Source organism: Theobroma umbraticum, unplaced genomic scaffold, assembly GCF_002168275.2.
Source record: "Theobroma umbraticum cultivar Fairchild unplaced genomic scaffold, ASM216827v3 scaffold_12.1, whole genome shotgun sequence".
NCBI classification, from domain to species: domain Eukaryota; kingdom Viridiplantae; phylum Streptophyta; class Magnoliopsida; order Malvales; family Malvaceae; genus Theobroma; species Theobroma umbraticum.
Genome location: NW_018397269.1, coordinates 1,453,711 through 1,473,341, shown reverse-complemented (window position 1 = coordinate 1,473,341; position 19,631 = coordinate 1,453,711). Strand labels below are relative to the sequence as shown.

Here is a 19,631-nt window from a genome sequence, read left to right as displayed (position 1 = left end):
TCCCACCCGGGCCGCCACTACCAGCTGCAGTCAGTAATTACCGGCTCCGTTCAACCTTTACCCGGTTAAAGCTTTTGATTTGCGTGGGACCAAAATGAGGCAATAGCAAAACCAAAGTTTTCGTTTGCCCAATTAGTCGGTGCCTGCCAAAGCCAACCCTTCTGGGCTGGTATTCTACAATTGCAAGCCCATAATGGCTAGTTCAGGATTGAATTTGGTAATCAAGGGATTGGACTCGGCCAACCCAAACGGTTGGGGTTTTAGGCCCGTCTGGCTCTTACCATCTCGAAGCTGAAAGCGAAATACTGGTAGAGCTCTACTTTCCCTCCATGGGCCTTTGGTCATCAAAGTTGATGTCAGGCCCAAATTGCACATGTTCTCTTCTCTTCTTCTGATTCCTCCCCAACCCTGCAACGCTTTTTCTCTCTCTCGCTTTCTCTGGGCTGCAGCTGTCGCTCTAGCTCTCCTCTGCTGCAGGCGTCGCCACTCTCCGTAAGCTTTCTCTTCCATTCGACGAAAGAAAATTAGTCTTAGTAATGTGTTTGCTATATTCTTCTTTATAAATGAACAGTTTCATAAACTTGTTAGTGTAAATTGGAAAACCCTTTATTAGATTGGATCTGATGGCAGCTTCTGCCTGGCCAATTACTGAAAGAAATTATATTTTTAACCAATATTAAGGGAAGAAGTTTCAAATTTTAATACCTGTATTTGCACTCTCTTTTAAACCTTGTTTATGTTATCACAGCATCTAGAAAATCAAAATAAATGATTAAGAGGCGATTCTATAAGTTTGAACATGGGGATAAAGATAATGTGTCGGATTCATCTTCATCGTCCTCGGACTCTGAACTTGATGTGGAAGCCACAGAAGAATCAGAATCAGAATCAGAAGAAGAAGCACTTGCTCAAGTAAAAGAAAATGATCAAACTTGCTCCACCTCTTCTGGTTAGATACTTAGATTTTGGTAAAGCTTTTCGGTTATTTTCAATTTCCTTCCATGATTGTTACTAATTTTACTGATTTACATATGTGTGATTATTTGATTTCAGGATACAAGAGTGAGGATAGCTCAGCAAATGAAGTTGGTGTCGACTCAGCTGGTATAAATTTGCATAATTAAATCGAGAAAGTTCATGAATCCTGATGTAGTAATTTACATGAAAAAAAAAATTGGGTTGATGAGTTTTGCATGTATATTTTATGAAAGTGTTGCTTTTTTCATGTCACACAACTAGAGCCATGTATGAAGTTCGCTAAGGACCTCGACTCTTAAATTGTCTGCCTAGTCCATAGGTAAAACCTTCTCCTGTTATCTTGTATGTCCAAAGTTTTATTGACACCATTAAAGTATGCTCAGTAAGTTTACTCTTTCTCTATAAATGAGAACACATAATAATCTTATCCTTCCATATGACAAGCCTCTTCAGCTATGACATACGTATGTACTATCTTTCTCTGTTATATTTTAAGGTGTTTAAAATTAGGAAAGGTAGTTTTGATTATGTGATCTCATGCTAGACATTAAATTATTAGTATTTAACTTCTCATGATTATCATTTAGACAGTATGTAACTTTGACAGGCATTGTTTTGCTGATTCCAGAAAAATGCCCTTTTTGTTAATGATTAACATGATGTGCCATGTCAGGTCTTATAGATGATGATAATGATGAAACTGAAGATGATAGAGAAATCTTTATCAAGGACAAGTTACCGAGTAAACGTGGTGCTCAAATGCTGGAGACAATATCAAATGCCCCAACCAAAGAAGACACATTGCCTGATGATTTCCCAACCTGTATACTGAAATGTAAATCAGTTTTTAAGTGCAAGTTATGCCCTAGAATTGTCTGTTTGAATGAGGAGACTATGAGGGCCCACCTTAAATCTAAGGTATGACAGCTGGCTTACTTGTTCTCCCTGTATAATGAAACAGCGGATAATTGCAGCAACAATTGAAAAACCATATGTCAATGCCCAATCTAATTCTCAAAACTTTTAGACTATTAAAATTTTTCAATATAGTAATAGTCAACCTTCTAATTGAGAAAATGATAAGAAATTATACATGGCACTTAAACCATTGATATGCAGTGCCTAAATGTCGATCCGTGTTTCCAGGCTTCATTTTTATGTGGCACTTGCCAACTGATCACTATAAAGGAATTTGCATGTTTGGTTCTACATAGGGTCTCTGATGCTGATCTAACAAAACTTCCTTTATTATTGTAGAGGCATGCTCGATCAGAGAAATTACTCAAGGAAGGTAGGCTGAAGACTATGCTCAACAGTGATGGGGAAATTGAGAACCAGGAGACTGCTACAGAAACACATGCTCCAGTTAATGCTGTTGCACAGGTTGGTCTATTCGAAGTTCTGTGTAGGTTGAAGATTGAATATCCATGTGGACAATATCTACAATTCTATTTTCTTGTACTAGGATAAACACAAAAAGAAACATAAAGGAGGAAGGCATCGATGGGGGAAGGGTTCAAAAAGGAAGGTAATAGACATTTAATTGTCATGCATTTCTTTGGACTTTTAAGTAAGAGTCTCAACTAATTCCCTAACATAAACTGCAGAGAACGAGAGAAGAAAAGCATTCTATAAAAAATGGAGCTAAAAGAGGGCGTAAGAATGAGAATTGAAAGATGTTGCGAGAATAGACCAACTAGCAATGCAACAAATAGGTCCCATCAGTTTTGCGGAGCAAAGTTATGCGATGTAACCATATGACATCCTGTGAAATTTAGGGTTTCCATTTCTTTTTTAATTTTTAAAATTTTTTGCATTCGTGATCCTTTTTCAATCATCATAGTTTGGATTTGCTTGTAAGACTTCTGGAGCGAACTATGCTCAGTTATTGAAAGAGCTCGGAAATTTGGGTTATCCGAGAGCTGGTTTTACATATCATAAGATGGTTTGGATGCTGGTCGCATTTCCTGCAATATACATAGATTTTGGGAACATATAAATTTGAGTTAATGAACAAAAAAAGGAATCAGTCTGACCTTTGCAGATGCATCAATGGTGAAAGAGTATACCAAATGAAGAAAGCTAATAAACTTTGTAGAACATCATCATATTACTTTAAAAAATGGTTGGTTGCAAAATACTTAAGATATGTTTGGTTTTTTATTTTATGATTTGTGTTTTGCTGTTCTTATTTTAAATTTCTAAAAGAATTTTTTTTCTTTGTTTTTCTTAAAGGTATTACTACATAAAATTAAAAACTATATCATATTGGTTTGAAAATAGACAAATACAGTTAATTCTTAGATCAATATAAGTATAATGTCTCATAAAGGAAACAAATTTTTTATTTTTCTATACATTGAAATCAGACTCTAATTTGTTTTTGCACTCAAATTTACATTTTCCTTGGGCTGACAAAAATAAAAGGGAGTAACATAAGGAACCATATGGGTATTATAGAATCATATGAAAACCAATTTTAATACCCAATATAGAATGATACTGGCAACAAAACCAATTTTAATGCCAAATATAGAATGATACTGGCAACAGTCCATATCGACAAAATCACATGCCTGCATGAGCGAGGGAGAAAAGGCAATGGTCGAGATGGTGAAGCAAATGAAACTCCAGAAGTATGTTACAAACTTGGAAATCCAATTTTAAGTGTTCAAGGGCAATCATCTCAGTGAAACAGTAGTTATTCTAACAAACAAAAACAGCCATACGACATCTAGCATTTCTGAACCATTACTTGAATAAGCATCTTCATCTCATTGTCAAACTGTGGTTCACAGTTGGAGTTTAATCCGTACCAGGTTATCTATCTTGAATGCCAGCAATGTCTGCAAGTCAAAAATTTAAGGTCCCTGCTGATCCTCCTTTTGATTTGGTGAAGCAGGAAGTTCCTCATTTCCATCATTTTCAACAGGGTGATCAGCTGGAGGGGGTTCTTCATTTCCACCATTCTCAGGATGGAAATTTATGGGGAACTTTGTAACTCTAGGTTTATCAGATAGAATATTTCTTTGAACTTTCTCGATCAACACCTTTGGGGGAGGTTCCTCTCTGAGTTGCTCATCATCATAATCATTGTTAACATAGTAGCCCACTCGGACAAATTCTTGACCCAGATATGAACAAGTCAAGAGAAGCACTGTCACACCTATAATGTCTTCTTCACGGATCTTTGACGGGTCTGGTGGGTCTGCCTGCAACATAAACAAGGACAGAGATAAGAAGCAAAAACAAATACATCAAATCCGTGTTTTGTACACAATTAAAACCAGGAGACAATAGAGATTACCTGTAATACAAAACGGTAATTTCCAACATTAACAGGCCCAACAAGTACACTCTCCAGTAGTTGATCATAAGTCTCATCTTCAGCAGATCCTACATAGATAAGTTTCCATTCTAAATCTGCAGAGGAATGAAAACATGAATATATCTCAAGCTTGCAAAAAGATGTGAAGTCAACAAAAACTGAACATAACTCAAAACTCAGATAGATTTTCCTCATCACATATAGATGGTGAACTATATTAGGTTAATACAAACACAACCAGAATTTATGACCAGAATACTACTCTAACTATACTGGAAAAAACTGCCAGAATTGTGAAACCAAATGAGTGTTCTACTGCATATAAACTTGCAATACTCTTTTATCTTTTAGAAGGGCAATAAGGTTGACAATGTGAGCGTGCATTAGGATAATAAGTCTGAGCAGCGTGCATTAAAGTCCTCCCAGCTTAAACATACAAAAGCAGGCAACCAAGCTGAAGGCTGCTCTTCTACACAACAATTGGCATAGGCATACATTCCCACATTTCTTTATTCTAGATACTTCAGAATGCTTTTGTACTTGATGACCAGTAGCAACCCATTCTACTTAAGCCCATTAATCTAGTCAATTCTCTAGGTTCTTAGTTGACTTAAGTTGTCTCAAAATATCAAGATATGCATCCTAGGATTCTAAACCTTGTTCTTGTGTCCTTTAGTTTATCCTCATAGATTCATGCATACGGCAATCTTTTGGAAATAAAACACTATAACCATTGCACTTGCCAATCAAACGAAGCAAACACAAAAGGAAACCTAACCAAGTAAAAAGAAATTAGCTTTACAACTTAAAACAAGTTTCTTCTTTCTTTTCTTATTGTCCAAAAACAAGGGAAAAAATATATATTTGTCATCTCACAAAAAGCTTAACTTTCTGTAGAATATAAAGTAGAACAAATTCCCACTTTTAAGTTTCATTCTTAATAACACTCTTCTATAAGCTCATAACGCCGAAACATGCAATCAAAACTTGCAAGTAACGTTCCACTTATGCCAAACCATAACGCTATCTTCAATAACAATACAAACCCTAACACTTAATTAGATCACCAATTAACTAAATAAACCTCATTAAACCATGCTAATTCCTGTTCTTTTCCCAAATGGGGCAAAAAAAGTCTAGAGCCTTAAATACGAACAAAACCCTAACTAAAAATAAATTTAAAAAATCCAAAAATAAAAAAAATAGAAAACAAAAGCACTGAAACCAATACCAAAATTTTAAAAAAAAAAGGTCAGAAAAAGTACCGTCTTTAAGAGGAGTCAAACACTCGTAGGAGATCTCGAACTGAAATGGAGTCAAGAATGATGCCGGATTATCCAAAACGGCGACGTTTGTAATGTTGACGGCACTCATTGTCTCGAATCAAAAGAAATTGCTGTATTTTCACACCGATTAATCCAAACCCTAGCTCCCCGAACCTTCATCGACCTCCAAATAAAAACCTTAAAGATATATATATAAAAAAAAAAGAAAGGGAACAGAACAAACAGAAGATTTAAAAATTAAGAAGAAGAAGAAGAAGAAGAAGAAGAGGAAAGCAACAGCGAAAAAAAGCGATTCCAAAAGGAAATTTGGGGATTTTGTTTTGGTGGGAATTTTAGGTTTTTGGAATTTGAAAGAAAAACCAAATAAACAAAATGGGAATCGAGGGAGTTGGGAAGGAGGGAACAAAAGAAAGGAGGGAAAGGTGCTTTTGGCAGTAACAAATATAAAAGAAACATAAATTATTATTTTTTTTTGGCTGAGGAAAATTTTGCAATTTGGACAACCGGAAGAACCAGCAGGTTGTCTAGAAGATTACAGGTGATAGCCGGTTGGGGAATTTGGCGGGAGACTGGAGCGTATGAAAAAGAAGGAAGGAGATAACGGGGATTTTTGTTTTCTTTTTTAACTGAGGTGGTTCAGGTAAAAAAAAAAAAACCCATTGAAGACAGTGATTATCTCTATGCCAATAAGAACAATTGTTGTCTAAAGTAAAAAGGGAGGATCCACCATAAAAAAATTATAAATAGTAAATAAAAATATTTTTTAAACAATTCAAGTGTTTCATTTTTTATTTTTTTTTAACACTTTAGGATATGTTGTTAAATAATTTTGATGAATAACTAAAGATTCTTTTTACATTAATATTTTAAATTCCTTATTACATCGACGTTTTCAAGTTTAAATGGAAAAAAGTAATAAGTAATATGAAGAATTCACAATTCTCAAAAAAATAAATAAATGAAGAATTCATATTGAAATAAGTATTATATATATATATATACATATATATATATAAGAGTTTCACTCATATACCCCAAAGTTTTGAAAATGAAACAGAAATAATAATAAGTACAGAATTACTTATTTACAGCTCATTTTCTGTATTTACAATTAAATAAGTAATTAGCCTAGGGATAAAAGAACAGAACTCAGAGTTTCTCATAATCGGTTGCCCAACTTCTTGGGAGTTGCCTTAGGTACAAGAACACAAGTGGTTATTTCGCTCTTGCATGGTCCTTGTTGTATTCTATAAACCATTTGTGTTGCTTCATGTGTTTGGCTAACCATCTCAACTCCAACTATCTGGATTGAAAGAAGAATTGGATCTTTAAATGCCATGTTGTTATTAGAGTAACAAATCATGTGGACTACTATTCCTAAATCAACTATACCCGTACGGGCATGTTCATACTTCTCTCGGTTCAAGCATCTAATATTCAATCAAGTCCCTGAATATCGACTTCATTGTTTTCAAGCTGATAATATTTCCATTCATTAAAAAGATGGGCAAAAACTAAAACAATGAAAAGCCTTAACATCTTTCATCTTTACAAAGGCCACAAGGGAAGCATCACATCCAAAAGGGTTCATTGGCGTAAACCTCATTTCCTCTACACTCAACAATCCCACCTTCACTGCACAATATACCAGCCAATACTAGAACTAGAAAAACAAGTTATGTACTGAAACAAGAAATTAGTATTCAGTGTTCAACTATCACATCCATCTTTCGAGTCTGGGAGTGAAACATTTCGGTTATATCTGCAGCTGTGCTACATTCCTCAGGATTTCGATCAGACACAGAGCAAATGTACCTTGGAAATCTTATTGAGATGCCACGGGATGGATGGACTAAACCTATAGCAGCCTGGTGAACTGGTGAGACAGTGAAGTCTGCACCTCTTATTTCCCAAACAAGTGCTGGGGAGAACCACATATCAGGCACCTCAGCTGTTTGATAGTAAGTTGGCTTTTTGGCTAAGATCCTATCTCCAGAAAAGAATTCTTTCATCTGAACTCAATAAAGAAAACATATTTGTCATGCAGGTTATTCCTGTAGCATAACATGCAAATCTTAGCCTAAAACAACAAGATGAAAAGATGAAGATGGCAACTTATATGCATAGAGCAGCATATGACTGGTAGTATCTTCAGAGTCACTTCTGGTTTCTTCAAGGAACTATTAAAAGAGTATTTTAAACTACTACCAAGCACAGTATATAACAATATTATAGCCATTATATTAAATCTGAGAATTAAGAAGAAAAGAAAACCTCTTGCTATATAGCTGTCTTACAAACAGAAGGAGCCAGGATAAATCTTTATGTCAACACACTCATGCAATCCCATACCAGAGCCATTATCTCTACTGTTAGGGAAACTGTATTGTCAGTAGTTCAATATGCTTCAAAACAAATATGCCTGTGATTGAAAGCTTAATTAAGCCAATCTTAATAAAACATAACTATATCTACAAGTGTCATTCATTGCTTGTAAGATTTAACACCATATCCATGGTATATACGGAAGAGCTGTCCACTTTCTAAACTAACACAAACATCATTCACATCCCACTTTACCTCTTTGTAAAATGAATCGGAGAACCCAGACATAACACGGCACACACTTTGAAAATCTTGTGTGTCTGGGTTGTAACATGCCATGAGGAATGGACTGTACCTGCAATAAACACATACATAAAAGCATGATTTTAAAAGAGAAAGGACTCACATTGAAAGCATGTGGCAAGGAAATAAACTATATAAATCAATATATTTATCTATTAGAATTTAATCATCTGTATCTTTTTGTTTGGAAATATATGAAAATACATCATAAAATGCATATCCCTCCATTCTCTTCAATTCCATACTTGCTAAACCTCCCAGCTAGTAGAACATCATGTCTCTTACAGTGCACAGGCTACTTATACTTAATATCAAACTCTAAGTTTACAGTGCCACCAAGATCCAAGTTCCTGCACACCTGGGATTTTATAAGTTAATAGGTCAAAGTTTAAATGATTCCAGAAATCTCTAGGAGCTTAGATTTATTTTCTTGAAGTCTATTATTTAATTACCAATTTACTAATTAATTTCATAAATGCAATTCTAACCCTAATGGCTTCAAGACAGTAGGGTTTTGATCAATGGAACTATGTCTCTGTTTTCTAGTTGTTGTTCCCCTCGCCACTTCTATATGTCAACCCTAAGCCCCCCAAAGCCACAGAGGCAGACCATCCCAAATCTGCATGACATCAATATCTTTCAAGAAATGGGGATGCTACTCAAAGTTCCATTTACTCAATCAAAAGCTTACAACAGCCACAACAGTTATTAATATCTCCCTCAACATGTCCTTTTATCATTCCAGTCACTCCACTCTAAATAATCCTTTCCCTCTATAAACTATTTGTCACTCAAATACAGTATGAAGCATTATTAAACAACAACAAAGGGGAAAAAAAAGCTCATTACCATCCTGCTTTTCTCCCATTACCATGCCAAGCACCAATAGGGACTAAATCAAGGGAGTCATTTAATCCTTCCACATAATCTCGCTTCACCTAAGAGAGAACACCAAGCACTCAGATTCAATACTTTTTCTATCTTCCAAAATTTTCTTTTAATAATGCCCTCTTCCTAGATTTTATTTTGATAAAATCTTCCTAGTTCTTAAGCAGTTAAATGATAAAAAATTCAAGTAAACAAAAAACCTTTAACCATGTGTCACCACGCTTTGATGGAAAATATCCAGCATCAGTATCTAAGGATTTAACCATGATTCCTTCACATGAGAAGTGCAGTGCATCATCAAGGAAAGAGTTTATCCTAGTCAATGTGGCCTCACTGGTCAAACAAGCATCATTGGCTTCCACCTGTAAAGCAGAAATCATAAATATTACTAATCACATAAAAATTTATTCTGTAAACAGGCAAAGCCTAGAGCACTTACTGTAATATCTTTTGCATATTCAAAGTGACCCAACTTCTCATCGTAAAACAAATCCTTCAAACCTAAATTTTTGAAGCAGGACAAGAGAAGGAGGATTAAACTTACCACCTACAACACTTAGACATAAGAGGGATTTGAAAAAAATTAACCCTAAAAAAAGAACAATTTTGAGATGGGGAATGGCATACATTTCCTTCTTTGGCGTAGAGGAGAACCTAACAACCTGTAATGGAACTTTCAATCATATTTTTGAAGTTGAATGAAAATAAGAAAGCAACAGCATAAATGAGAGAGCCAACTGTTCTAAATAAAGGTGCATTTTCAGATAAAGAGCTTCATATCTACTTGAAAATCTATAATCTTTTAGTCTAGAACTAAAATGCTCAACTATAAGCATAGCAAGGTTGCAGGTGATTGACCTGATTTGAAACAGCATAGGTTGATAAAATTGTTAGACTTAATACATGTGGCAGAAGCGAGTAGAAATTAAGTTTCCAGAATTCTCCTGCCTCCTAATCTATCCCCTTTCATATTAACAGGAAGACTGTCAACTTACTCTACGGTCTTCTCAAACTCAAAACAAAGAAGATATGGCAACAATATTTCTACTGCATTAACCAATCTCTATCACATTGAAAAATGAGTTCGCAAACACTGACTGAATTTTTAAAATGCTAAATTGCTAATACATCCCCATATGTCACAAAAACATCCCCATTCGATAGGTCTTCTGATGAAGGAATAAATCTAAACTGCATTAGTCCATGGTAGTTTATAAAAAGAGTGTAGCACTCAAGCAGTTTCATTTAATTGAAGTACCTTCTAATGCAGTTGTAAACACAAGAACTATATGGCATTGGTAATGTGGCACGCAATTGGGATAATTAGAAGTCTTTTGATAGTGTTTTTGTCAGGGAGGAAATATGTTTGCAGTCAAGGTGAATTCATCATAAGCGTAAATAAAATCCATTTACGGAATGCCCATTTTGGAAGTGATAATATCACTAGCCAAATTTTCAATATTTTATTGAATCTCTTGCATGTATTTGTCAATTGAAGAGACACTGAGGAAAGATATATAACTGATAGAACACATTCAATATTCTATTCAAATTCAAATTATACCAATGTCATGTAAAGGTTGGTTCTTTACTAGTGGTCATGGGAAAGCTCCTGTCATTCATAGAATCAGAAAATACTCCAGCTATTACTTGTCCTGGATATTCTAGTCTACATATCTCTACAGATGTATGTCAAGAAAAAAATCAGAACAAGTCCAAGAGAGGGTTCAAGATATTTACTGCTCTCCATTAGCAAACATGATGTCAAACACAAATACGCAAATGTCAACCTGCATGTAGCAATGATATTAGAAGGAAACCTCAAAATTTAGCTTTAGGGTATAGGAAATGAAAGTTGAACTTATAAAAGAAGATAAAAAATGAGAATAAATAGATACTGAAAGGGACTTTAACATCATAGAGAAAAGCACAAAGGAAATAGGTATCTTAAATAACAATCAAGCGAAACTGAAATAGCTATGCAGATCCTCAATTTTAATTTACCTAAATGTTTCAAGCTTGCATCATCAAACTTCCAAACCTTGCTAAAAGAGCAGTAAACCATAATCATGTATTATTCCAAGAGAAAATAAATCAAACCTTTATATTGTCCACTGTGATCAAAGAATCTTTGCTCCCTCTTTCTCTTGAAGATAATTCTTGGAAGGACATGAGCTTGCAACCATTCTTCCTATCAATTGCAACAACCTGAAGCCAGAACGAAACACAGCATTAGAAACATAAAAGAGTATTTTCTCCAACTGAGATGTACTGCAGCTCAGTTCGGTTTGAAGGAATAACCAGGAAAATATAGAGAAAAAAGTCAATCTCAAAGAATTAAAAAGCATCTTGCTGTTAGACAATCTCACCTCAGCATCCACTATGAAAGTCTGGGCAGCAGGCTTAGAAGACTCCTTAATTGTATTAATTAAATCTGGAAATCTTAATGTTGTTTCATCCCCATTTCGTGAAAAGACACGCACTGATCCATCTGCCAATTTGTGAATTTGGGCACGCTGACCATCATATCTGAAAATCAAAGGCATATGGAACCACTCGGTTATACATAATATACGATAAAACTAACAGATATGGAAGAGTCATGAGGAAACTACAAGCTATGCCCTCCACTAGGTTCTTTTTTCTCCTCTTCTTTCTTTTAACCACGATATAAGATCTAAAGACACATAAAACATATTATCAGTACATCACATCCCCTGCTGTCATAAGACACGATATGGTCACAGCCAAATATTATTGCAAACTGTCAGTTTCCTAATAGTTGTTTCCTAATAGTTGGTCACAATAACCTCACAAATTTCATCCAAATTAACTACATGCATATTATCACAAAAATTAAAAATCTCAAAATTTGCTAAGCACACTAAATATACAATGATCCAGACTCAATAAAAACAACAATAGAAACTAGGGGGGTTTATTACAAGTGTTCATGAGCCTAACTTCACTCCATAATGATAAACTTAGGTAGGTACATCAAAACTCTTTCTGAATCTAGTTTTTGTTCCTTGCCAAACCCAAATATAACAAATAATGCACTTTAAACTTGAGGAAATCTGTATATAGCATCAAAAGATCGTGAAAGAATGAATAAGAGCTTACTTATATTCACATGTAAAAGCTTTGTTTTGAAAGAGCTTCAGCACTTCTGGAACCCCGTTAGTAATTCTACCATTATGTAGAGTAAAACCACCATTAGGGAACAGCATTAGTTGACTTTGATAAGAAAAAAAAAAAAAAGCAAACAATAGAGTAACATGTTATACATACTTTGCAAGCATTGGTTTAATAGGTATTCCTGGAACCATTGACAAGGTTGATGATGAAAATGCAATACCTTCATTCATTAGTGAAGGAACAATCAAGTCCTGTTAACAATGCACTTTTAGCACACATATAATGCAAAACAAACATACTCTATCTTATGTGGTTTTGGGAAGAATGGGGACAATTAATTGGAAGGCATCACAATCTAGCATGAGCCTGTGTAAAGTCAAATGAAACAGACTCTGATTTATTAAAAAACAGAGACAGCAAGATCAAAATAATGCATGCATATACATATGGAAAAAGTCTGGAGCTGAATTTCAGAAGAATGGGGAGAAGGAATTGAAAGGCAACATAATCTGGCATGTGCATGTGTACCGTCAAATGAAACGAACTCTAATTTATAATAAAATAGATAGCAAGAGCAATATAATGTATACACATATATACACATATGCATACATACATACATACATTTATATATATTCAGTACCAACATTCTCATAGAAAGTGGATGTGGAAAGTCTGCAGCTAAAAAATGTTTAAAATATTATGTATTGAAAAACTTTGATATGAATTGCTTATCACTTACCAAATTTGGAAGTACGTTATATACCTCAATTACTGCTGCAGAAATGTCCTGGCAAGAGATTGAGAGATCAAATTGGATAAAAGCAAAAACAGATGATCCCAGTTGCATTAAACAAGCAATCTCAAAACAGTATTATGCACATACAGACAAATCTAATAGATCTTTGGTCGCATGAATTTCTGTAGAGGACAGTGCAATGCAAACATCAGAACATCTACATTCATCCTTTTCCTTTCTTTTTTTCTTTTGGTTGGATCGGCAGGGAGGGGGGGGGGGGGGGGGGGGGGGGGAGAGATGGGGGGGGAAGGGGGGAGGTTAATGCACTCATTGTTTTTACATTTTCTCACCATAGTGGCATGGCATAAACCAACAAGCACAACAACTTGCTGAGTTGACAATGTTAATCCCAGCAAAAAGTTAGGAAGCTCTCATGCCCATATTTTGTCTATTCAGAATTTTGTTTTTAAAGATAAATCAAACCATGAAACCAACACGTCTTTATCAAAAGATCTACTATTGATATTCAATTCTTCACAAAATCAATCTGAAATTACAAAGTCAATCTATTTATTAGTTTATGATAAGTATCTAACCTGAAGCTTCTCTTTTAGACTATCTGCTGACCCTTCATGATAAAGATTAAGAGAGGAATTCATGCAAACTGCTTGAGCTAATGCAGGAAGAATAGTTTTCATCATTGCTCCAATTCGCAAATTCCTGATCTGTATGTACCACAATTTTAGAAACTGAAGACATTGCAGAGCAATTCAATGCTCATACAGCATGTTTAACAATTATGTAACAAGGAATCCTTCATTCACATTCATGAAGTTACAATGGCAATCACACAAAAAAGACCAAATTCAACAAGCATACCAAAATAACAGCAGAACATAATGTGTGTTTTGATCACACATCTACTATGCATGATGCATCAATTAGGGGAATTCAAATTGCTAAGTGCTGATCAAATGCACCTAAACTCCCATCTGATACACAAAGAAAGTCACTTATCCAGGTTTTCGGAAAACTGCATGTCTCTAGACACTTCATAAGCTTCTAGACTAAAACCAAGAATGAAACAGTATGCATGACAAGCCCATTAACAGCACTTAACCACAACCATGCAAAGAAACAATCAAAGCCTTCCAAATTCTAAACAAATCATCTCTCATCTCAATTATCAGATACTGCCAGAATGTGTGCAATTAGAACTGGCTCTTCCAAATACTGGTGCAAAAGCTTTCTAGACTCTGCTCTAGCAAGAGACAAGGCTCACTTCAATATATCACTCTTAATGACTATCTTGCTCCAGTACAAATTGCCAAAACCACCAGTCTAGCAATACTTCACAGATAATGCTATGATTCAATGATTAACCCACACAACAAAGCACCTTGATGCATGTACATGTGATTAAATAATACCACATGATATTTGAACTTCTTTCAAACAGCTAAATAAAGCAATTTTGAAGTGTTCTAAAAGATCTCAAAACTTTGGGATACAAGAAAAAAATATCACCTATTCAAATAAAATAAATAACCTTCCATTCTTTTCAAAATGTTGCATATTACATAATCATACAATTAAAAACATGAATTTCCTATGTAACATACATAGAAGAAACAGATTATTTTCAGAATCTTACCAAAGTTCTAACTAGAAACTTCATCTCCTTCTCTCTACATGAACACATAAGATTCACAATGAGGTTTTTCTTCCGGATGGTGCTGCCACTGCCTGTTTGTACACTGATAAATGCTATATGAGGAAAATGAGACAAATTGAATTTACATGACAAAGATTGAAATAATACAAAACTAAACCCTAATCTAAAATCCAAGAACAAAATCTTCTGTCTACCATCAACACCATGACAATAATATTCTGCTTCTTATTTATTAAGTGATCTAGAAAATCAATTCTTATCACTAAAACCATATTGTGGCAAGTTCTCCGTGAATTTCTCACCAGAAAAACCCAGGCATTAACTAATTATTTCAAATTTTCTAAGTACTGCAAATTATTAGGACACTCCTTATTTCCTACATCTCTAGAAACAAAGTAGTATCTAGTCATGGCATCAATATTTTAGCAATTTCATATCATTCACTGTCATATAATCCATACTGGGCTGTTCATACCTTATCTTCCGGAGCACAGCATATACATCCCTAATTAATAATGGTGGTGGAGGAGCAAGTAAAGTTTGAGTTTGCCGGCACGCTTGTGCAACATCACCTTAGAGCAAAATAGGGTGTTAAGAAGGCTCTTCCAAAAATAACTGTGGAAGGAAAAGAGTAACAGAAAACTAAAAATTATGACAGGAATTATCTGCTCCGCTCCTACCAAGATCACCAATGTCATTGTACATATCCCTTATTTTTGAGCGGTTAGTCCCACAAGCTTCTTCCAGTGCGGATGTAACCAAGCTTCCGCCAATATTTAATTCCTGTATCATTGGTACAGCATGAATGCATCTTGTTTTCTTGTGCTTTGCAGCAACAGAGCTACATTCAATCTATTTCTTCCCAAATTCTGTTCTTATTTGTTAAGTGGTCTACAATAGTACAATTTGAGGAAAAAATTTATCTTTAAGAAAAAGTGAGTAAGAACCAATTACTATCTGAAACAGGGAAAAGGAGATAAGGACAGGAGAACTGGAGAATTGGACTAACAATATTTTCATGGTCAGCAGCAATTTTATTGGTGCACAGATACACAGCAGGAAGCACGTCCTCTGGGGACAAGGCCAGCAAACTGATTGAAGGACAACATAAAGAAAAATGGTCAGCAGTCAGTTATTAGTAATGCAATGTAAACTTTGATTCCACAACCAAGAATATATGCAAATAATAAGATACAATCTGTACCAACCTTCTAAACATATTGCAAAGCATAGATGTAGCTTTGATCTTGCCCTTTTGACCCCCAACCAGGTCAAAAGTCCGTGCAAGATGGATGTATGGAGCAGGCTGACCAGACTTCCAGCATGCTGCATGGACATCTCAGTAGGAGTTTCAAAATTTTATGAATAAGCTGAGAAGTTCTGTGAACTAACCTCTTAATGAAAGAGACACCAAAGATGTAGTAAAACTACTATAACTCAAAAAAATCTGCCAAGAGTTTTGAAAAGATAAAATAATTTCTAAACAGATGCTATCAGACTCCAGAATTAGTAAAATTATACACTATTATGAAAATAGTAAATTAAACAACTTCTTGACACCAACCATGGTCTATAGGTTTATATTTATCAGGAGGCAGTGATACAAGAGTTGTCTCCACATATTCCATTGGTTGTCTTTGCAAAGATGAATCTGCCAAACATCTTGACTCCTCTGGCACATTTTTCTTCTTGGAAACAGAAGAATCAATAGTACAGCTCGGGACCCGAACTGATTTGCTGGAGGCTACCAAATTTTCTGTATTCTCACCATGATTCATCTGAGGCTTACTATAATATATATCCAGCGCCTTGTTGATATCTCCTTGGGTTTTCTCAAGTAAGGTGGCCACGTAATTTCTTGATGACTCATTGGCATTTACTATATGAATAAACTGATCTATTTTCTCTACATATGATTTAGTCAAATTATTAGGAAAGGAGTTTTCACCTTTGGGGCCTTCCTCAATTTTTACACGACTCCTATCACCTTTAGCATCATCAGCCAAAAGTTTACTGAAGAAGCTTGTTATTGTAGGTTGCTTTGACCCACTAGATTCCGATTTTGAATTACTTTTTAGTTTCTTATTCGACTTGTTCTCCGTGTTTTTCTTCCTTTTTCCAGGAGATATGTTGCTCCTAACTGAAAGTTTCAAGCTAGGAGACTTGCTGGCTTGACTTAAATGAAAGCTAACACTTTCATGAGTGCTACTTCTAAAAGGTCCTGAACTTGAAAGTGACATGGAATTGTTAGATGAAGTGGTTTGGGATGCAGAATCAGAAGTTCTACAAGCAGAAACTTGCTCGTATAACTCAATTTCACGTTCACAAAATGTAGAAACTGCTTCAACAATGTTCCATCTTGAGCTGCCAATCAAATCTAATATCTGGTCCCTGGTGACCCATTTGGGCAAACAGTCCTGAAATTCCTCAATGATTCTCTCTCTTTCCTCCTCACTCGGTATGGTAAGATCTTGTGAATCACGTTTGTGCAATGAAGATGAATCATTCAAAGTAATATCTACATCATTACTCTCAACTGTTTCCATTTCCAGTATATTTTGTTTTATCTCCAGGCCCTGCTCCTCATTCAAGCCAGCAATAGCATCCACTTCTACTTTTTCCATATTTTCAGCATTGCCACGATGAAAACCCATCAGGAAGTCCTTCTTATTGGCCATTTCATCAACCAACCCAGCAAAGTGCTTTCTCATTTTATCCGCATGCTTACTGTCAAGCTTCTCTATGTCCATACCGACTGTAGGAATAACCTTCTTCGGTTTCAAAAACTTCACATATTCTCTAAGCTCATTATAATTAGAATGCTCACTATACGGGACTAGATGTATCTCAAGTGAATCCTTAGACCTCACTGCAAATTTATTCCTTTTGACTTCATAAGTCCACCCAGTCGGCACAAAACCAACAACTTTTTCATACCCCTTTTCCACCATAATCTCCTTCATTCTCACAAAATTTGGCCGAAAATACGGCCAAGTCTCACCCAACACATTCCAACCAACCACATGAACATCACTCTCACTCTCATCTTCCGTAAAAACCCCATCATCCCCGTACCCTAAAACACCCAAAATCCCCATTTTCCTCCCATCCACGCATATCTTCCTCTGACATCTCCGTGCAACCTCAACCAAAATCTTCTCTTTCCCAACAACATAAGTAGCAACAAGAAACAAAACCCTCTTTTTCTCAAATTCCTTTCCTATACCATCTACCACACCCACCACATAATCAATCGATTCTTCTTGAGAAGGAAATATGAATTTTGGATCACAATAAGTAGTATCAAGAAAAATAGCATCACAACCAACAAATCCATTCAAATAAGTATTCAACTTCATTGAATTACAATAACGAAAATCGCCCGTGTGAACGTACCTTTCAAAGCTCCCATTTTTAGTGGGAACTTTGAATAAGAACTGGACTGCCCCAGGGCAATGATTGGCGTCAATGAGAATGACCTCGCAGCCATCTATTTCAACGGGGTCGTTTAAAGGTAAGGGGAAGATGAAATCAGGTAGGATTTTAAGGGTTTGGATGAGGAGCAGGGAAGTGAGGTGGGAACAAAAGATGATACCTCCGGACCAGGAAGGGGAGAGGCCGGAGTAGTGGTCGGAGTGGAAGTGGGAGAGGAAGTAGGCGGCGGAGAAGGTGGTGGAGGGGTGGCGGAAGGAGTCGATGAGGAAGCGGGAGTTGGGAATGAGTTTGGAGGGAGGGAAAGAGGAGGGAATTGGGGGGAAAGAGAGGGTGGAATGGGGGGAGTTTAGGGCAGCGAGGTAGAGTTCGCTGGAGTTTACGGTTAGGATTTTGGTGGCGGTTTGAGAGGACATTGGCGGGGAGGTGTGGAGGTTCAGGGGAGGGAAAGGTGCCTTTTTCAGAGGTTGATTTGGGATTTTTGATAGACTGGGGCGTCTAACACTGGGCGAGGTACAGTGGCGCCAAAGGGCTTTTTTCAGAAAAGGGTGTTTTCTTTTTTTTTTTTTTTCTTTTCATTCTATTTCCTCCAAATATTTGCGAGATAAGGGTTACAACATTTAAATCACCTTGAATTGTTTAAATAATGTTTAATTAGAAACTCTAAATTTTGGAAAAATAAAAAATTTATTGTGATTATGTATAAGAAAAAAAATTAGACATACATATAAATAAAACAAAACACTTAAAAAAATAAGTATTTGATCCAATAATAAAGTATAAAAGTTCAGGGTGAAAATCAAGAGGAAAATTGTACATATATCCTTGCACACACAATTTCGTATTGAAATTAAAATATAAAAAGTAAGAAACAAATAATAATTTTATAAATAAAACTCACATGTCAACTTTTAAAAGTTTTTTAAAATAAAAAAAATAATCGTCTAATTCGTTTATGTAACAAAAATATACTTTTAGGGTTTTGATGATTTTATGTTAAACAAGTGAAATTGATCTCCTTTCATGAGCTCAAAAGGCAATTTCTTGAACAGTCGTGAAGCCTAATATCAGTATTTTGCTAATTTCCTCAATCTCATAGTTTCATTCTTAAAACTTTGGATAAACCTTAAGTCTTCAAAATCATTTTCTTTTGAATTGTGTTTGGGATTCTGAGACTTTTATCTTTCACATTTTTCTCCTAGACTTGTAGATTGAAACTCTTGAGAGATTCTGATTTTTCATATCTTTCTTTTTAGATTTGTTTATTAAAATTATGGAGATTTTATTTATTTTTTATATCATCTTTGGTGAATTTGTGAGAGTTTTGAACATTTTGTTTTTTTTTTTAATTTTCTTTGAACTTAATTGTGAGAGTTCTAATAGCTTTATTCTTCAAAATTTCTTCTATCTCAATGTGTGTTACATGACTTGGAAGAGCAATATATAATACTGGATGAGATGATTCAATGAGAGTTTAATTTCTTTAATTTTATGTCAAACCTATTGTATTCAATTAGAGCTAAAGCATCCATAGATGGA

General features: G+C 35.3%; 3 protein-coding genes across 4 annotated transcripts; 1 reads left to right on the top strand and 2 right to left on the bottom strand.

Annotated features, from left to right (window-relative positions):
• The first annotated feature begins 352 nt into the window (after positions 1 to 352).
• LOC110425884 (stress response protein) lies at positions 353 to 2,911 on the top strand. The gene is made up of 7 exons (XM_021440960.1): positions 353 to 492; positions 749 to 949; positions 1,054 to 1,104; positions 1,652 to 1,896; positions 2,236 to 2,361; positions 2,444 to 2,506; positions 2,586 to 2,911. Exons 2-7 carry the CDS (start codon positions 769 to 771, stop codon positions 2,649 to 2,651), a joined length of 732 nt encoding a protein of 243 aa, XP_021296635.1. The 5' UTR covers positions 353 to 492; positions 749 to 768; the 3' UTR covers positions 2,652 to 2,911.
• A 669-nt stretch (positions 2,912 to 3,580) lies between these two features.
• SGA2 (ASF1 like histone chaperone) lies at positions 3,581 to 6,035 on the bottom strand. The gene is made up of 3 exons (XM_021440895.2): positions 5,572 to 6,035; positions 4,286 to 4,401; positions 3,581 to 4,190 (listed from the first exon to the last, which is right to left on the bottom strand). Exons 1-3 carry the CDS (start codon positions 5,678 to 5,680, stop codon positions 3,840 to 3,842), a joined length of 576 nt encoding a protein of 191 aa, XP_021296570.1. The 5' UTR covers positions 5,681 to 6,035; the 3' UTR covers positions 3,581 to 3,839.
• Positions 6,036 to 7,046: 1,011 nt separating this feature from the next.
• Positions 7,047 to 18,646, bottom strand: LIG6 (DNA LIGASE 6). 2 transcript variants are annotated; one of them, XM_021440651.2, is made up of 19 exons: positions 16,225 to 18,646; positions 15,869 to 15,986; positions 15,670 to 15,751; positions 15,341 to 15,443; positions 15,136 to 15,232; positions 14,640 to 14,742; positions 13,582 to 13,710; positions 12,989 to 13,036; positions 12,400 to 12,497; positions 12,232 to 12,297; positions 11,478 to 11,637; positions 11,209 to 11,316; positions 10,849 to 10,898; positions 9,736 to 9,770; positions 9,548 to 9,609; positions 9,309 to 9,470; positions 9,070 to 9,158; positions 8,173 to 8,272; positions 7,047 to 7,604 (listed from the first exon to the last, which is right to left on the bottom strand). In XM_021440651.2, exons 1-19 carry the CDS (start codon positions 18,506 to 18,508, stop codon positions 7,296 to 7,298), a joined length of 4,203 nt encoding a protein of 1,400 aa, XP_021296326.1. In that variant the 5' UTR covers positions 18,509 to 18,646; the 3' UTR covers positions 7,047 to 7,295. The 2 variants fall into 2 exon arrangements, with proteins under 2 accessions (XP_021296326.1, XP_089641312.1); XM_089785186.1 differs by having other exon boundaries at positions 16,609 to 18,624.
• Between the last annotated feature and the right edge of the window lie 985 nt (positions 18,647 to 19,631).

Coding starts and splice junctions, on each gene's coding strand:
- LOC110425884 (XM_021440960.1), top strand. CDS start 769: ATGATTAAGAGGCGATTCTATAAGTTTGAACATGGGGATAAAGATAAT. Junction 950..1,053: donor AACTTGCTCCACCTCTTCTG/GTTAGATACTTA, acceptor ATTTGATTTCAG/GATACAAGAGTGAGGATAGC. Junction 2,507..2,585: donor GGAAGGGTTCAAAAAGGAAG/GTAATAGACATT, acceptor CATAAACTGCAG/AGAACGAGAGAAGAAAAGCA.
- SGA2 (XM_021440895.2), bottom strand. CDS start 5,680: ATGAGTGCCGTCAACATTACAAACGTCGCCGTTTTGGATAATCCGGCA. Junction 4,402..5,571: donor TTTGACTCCTCTTAAAGACG/GTACTTTTTCTG, acceptor ATTCCTCTGCAG/ATTTAGAATGGAAACTTATC. Junction 4,191..4,285: donor ATTACCGTTTTGTATTACAG/GTAATCTCTATT, acceptor TTTATGTTGCAG/GCAGACCCACCAGACCCGTC.
- LIG6 (XM_021440651.2), bottom strand. CDS start 18,508: ATGTCCTCTCAAACCGCCACCAAAATCCTAACCGTAAACTCCAGCGAA. Junction 9,610..9,735: donor TCTACGCCAAAGAAGGAAAT/GTATGCCATTCC, acceptor TCAAAAATTTAG/GTTTGAAGGATTTGTTTTAC. Junction 7,605..8,172: donor CCGATTCATTTTACAAAGAG/GTAAAGTGGGAT, acceptor TATTGAGTTCAG/ATGAAAGAATTCTTTTCTGG.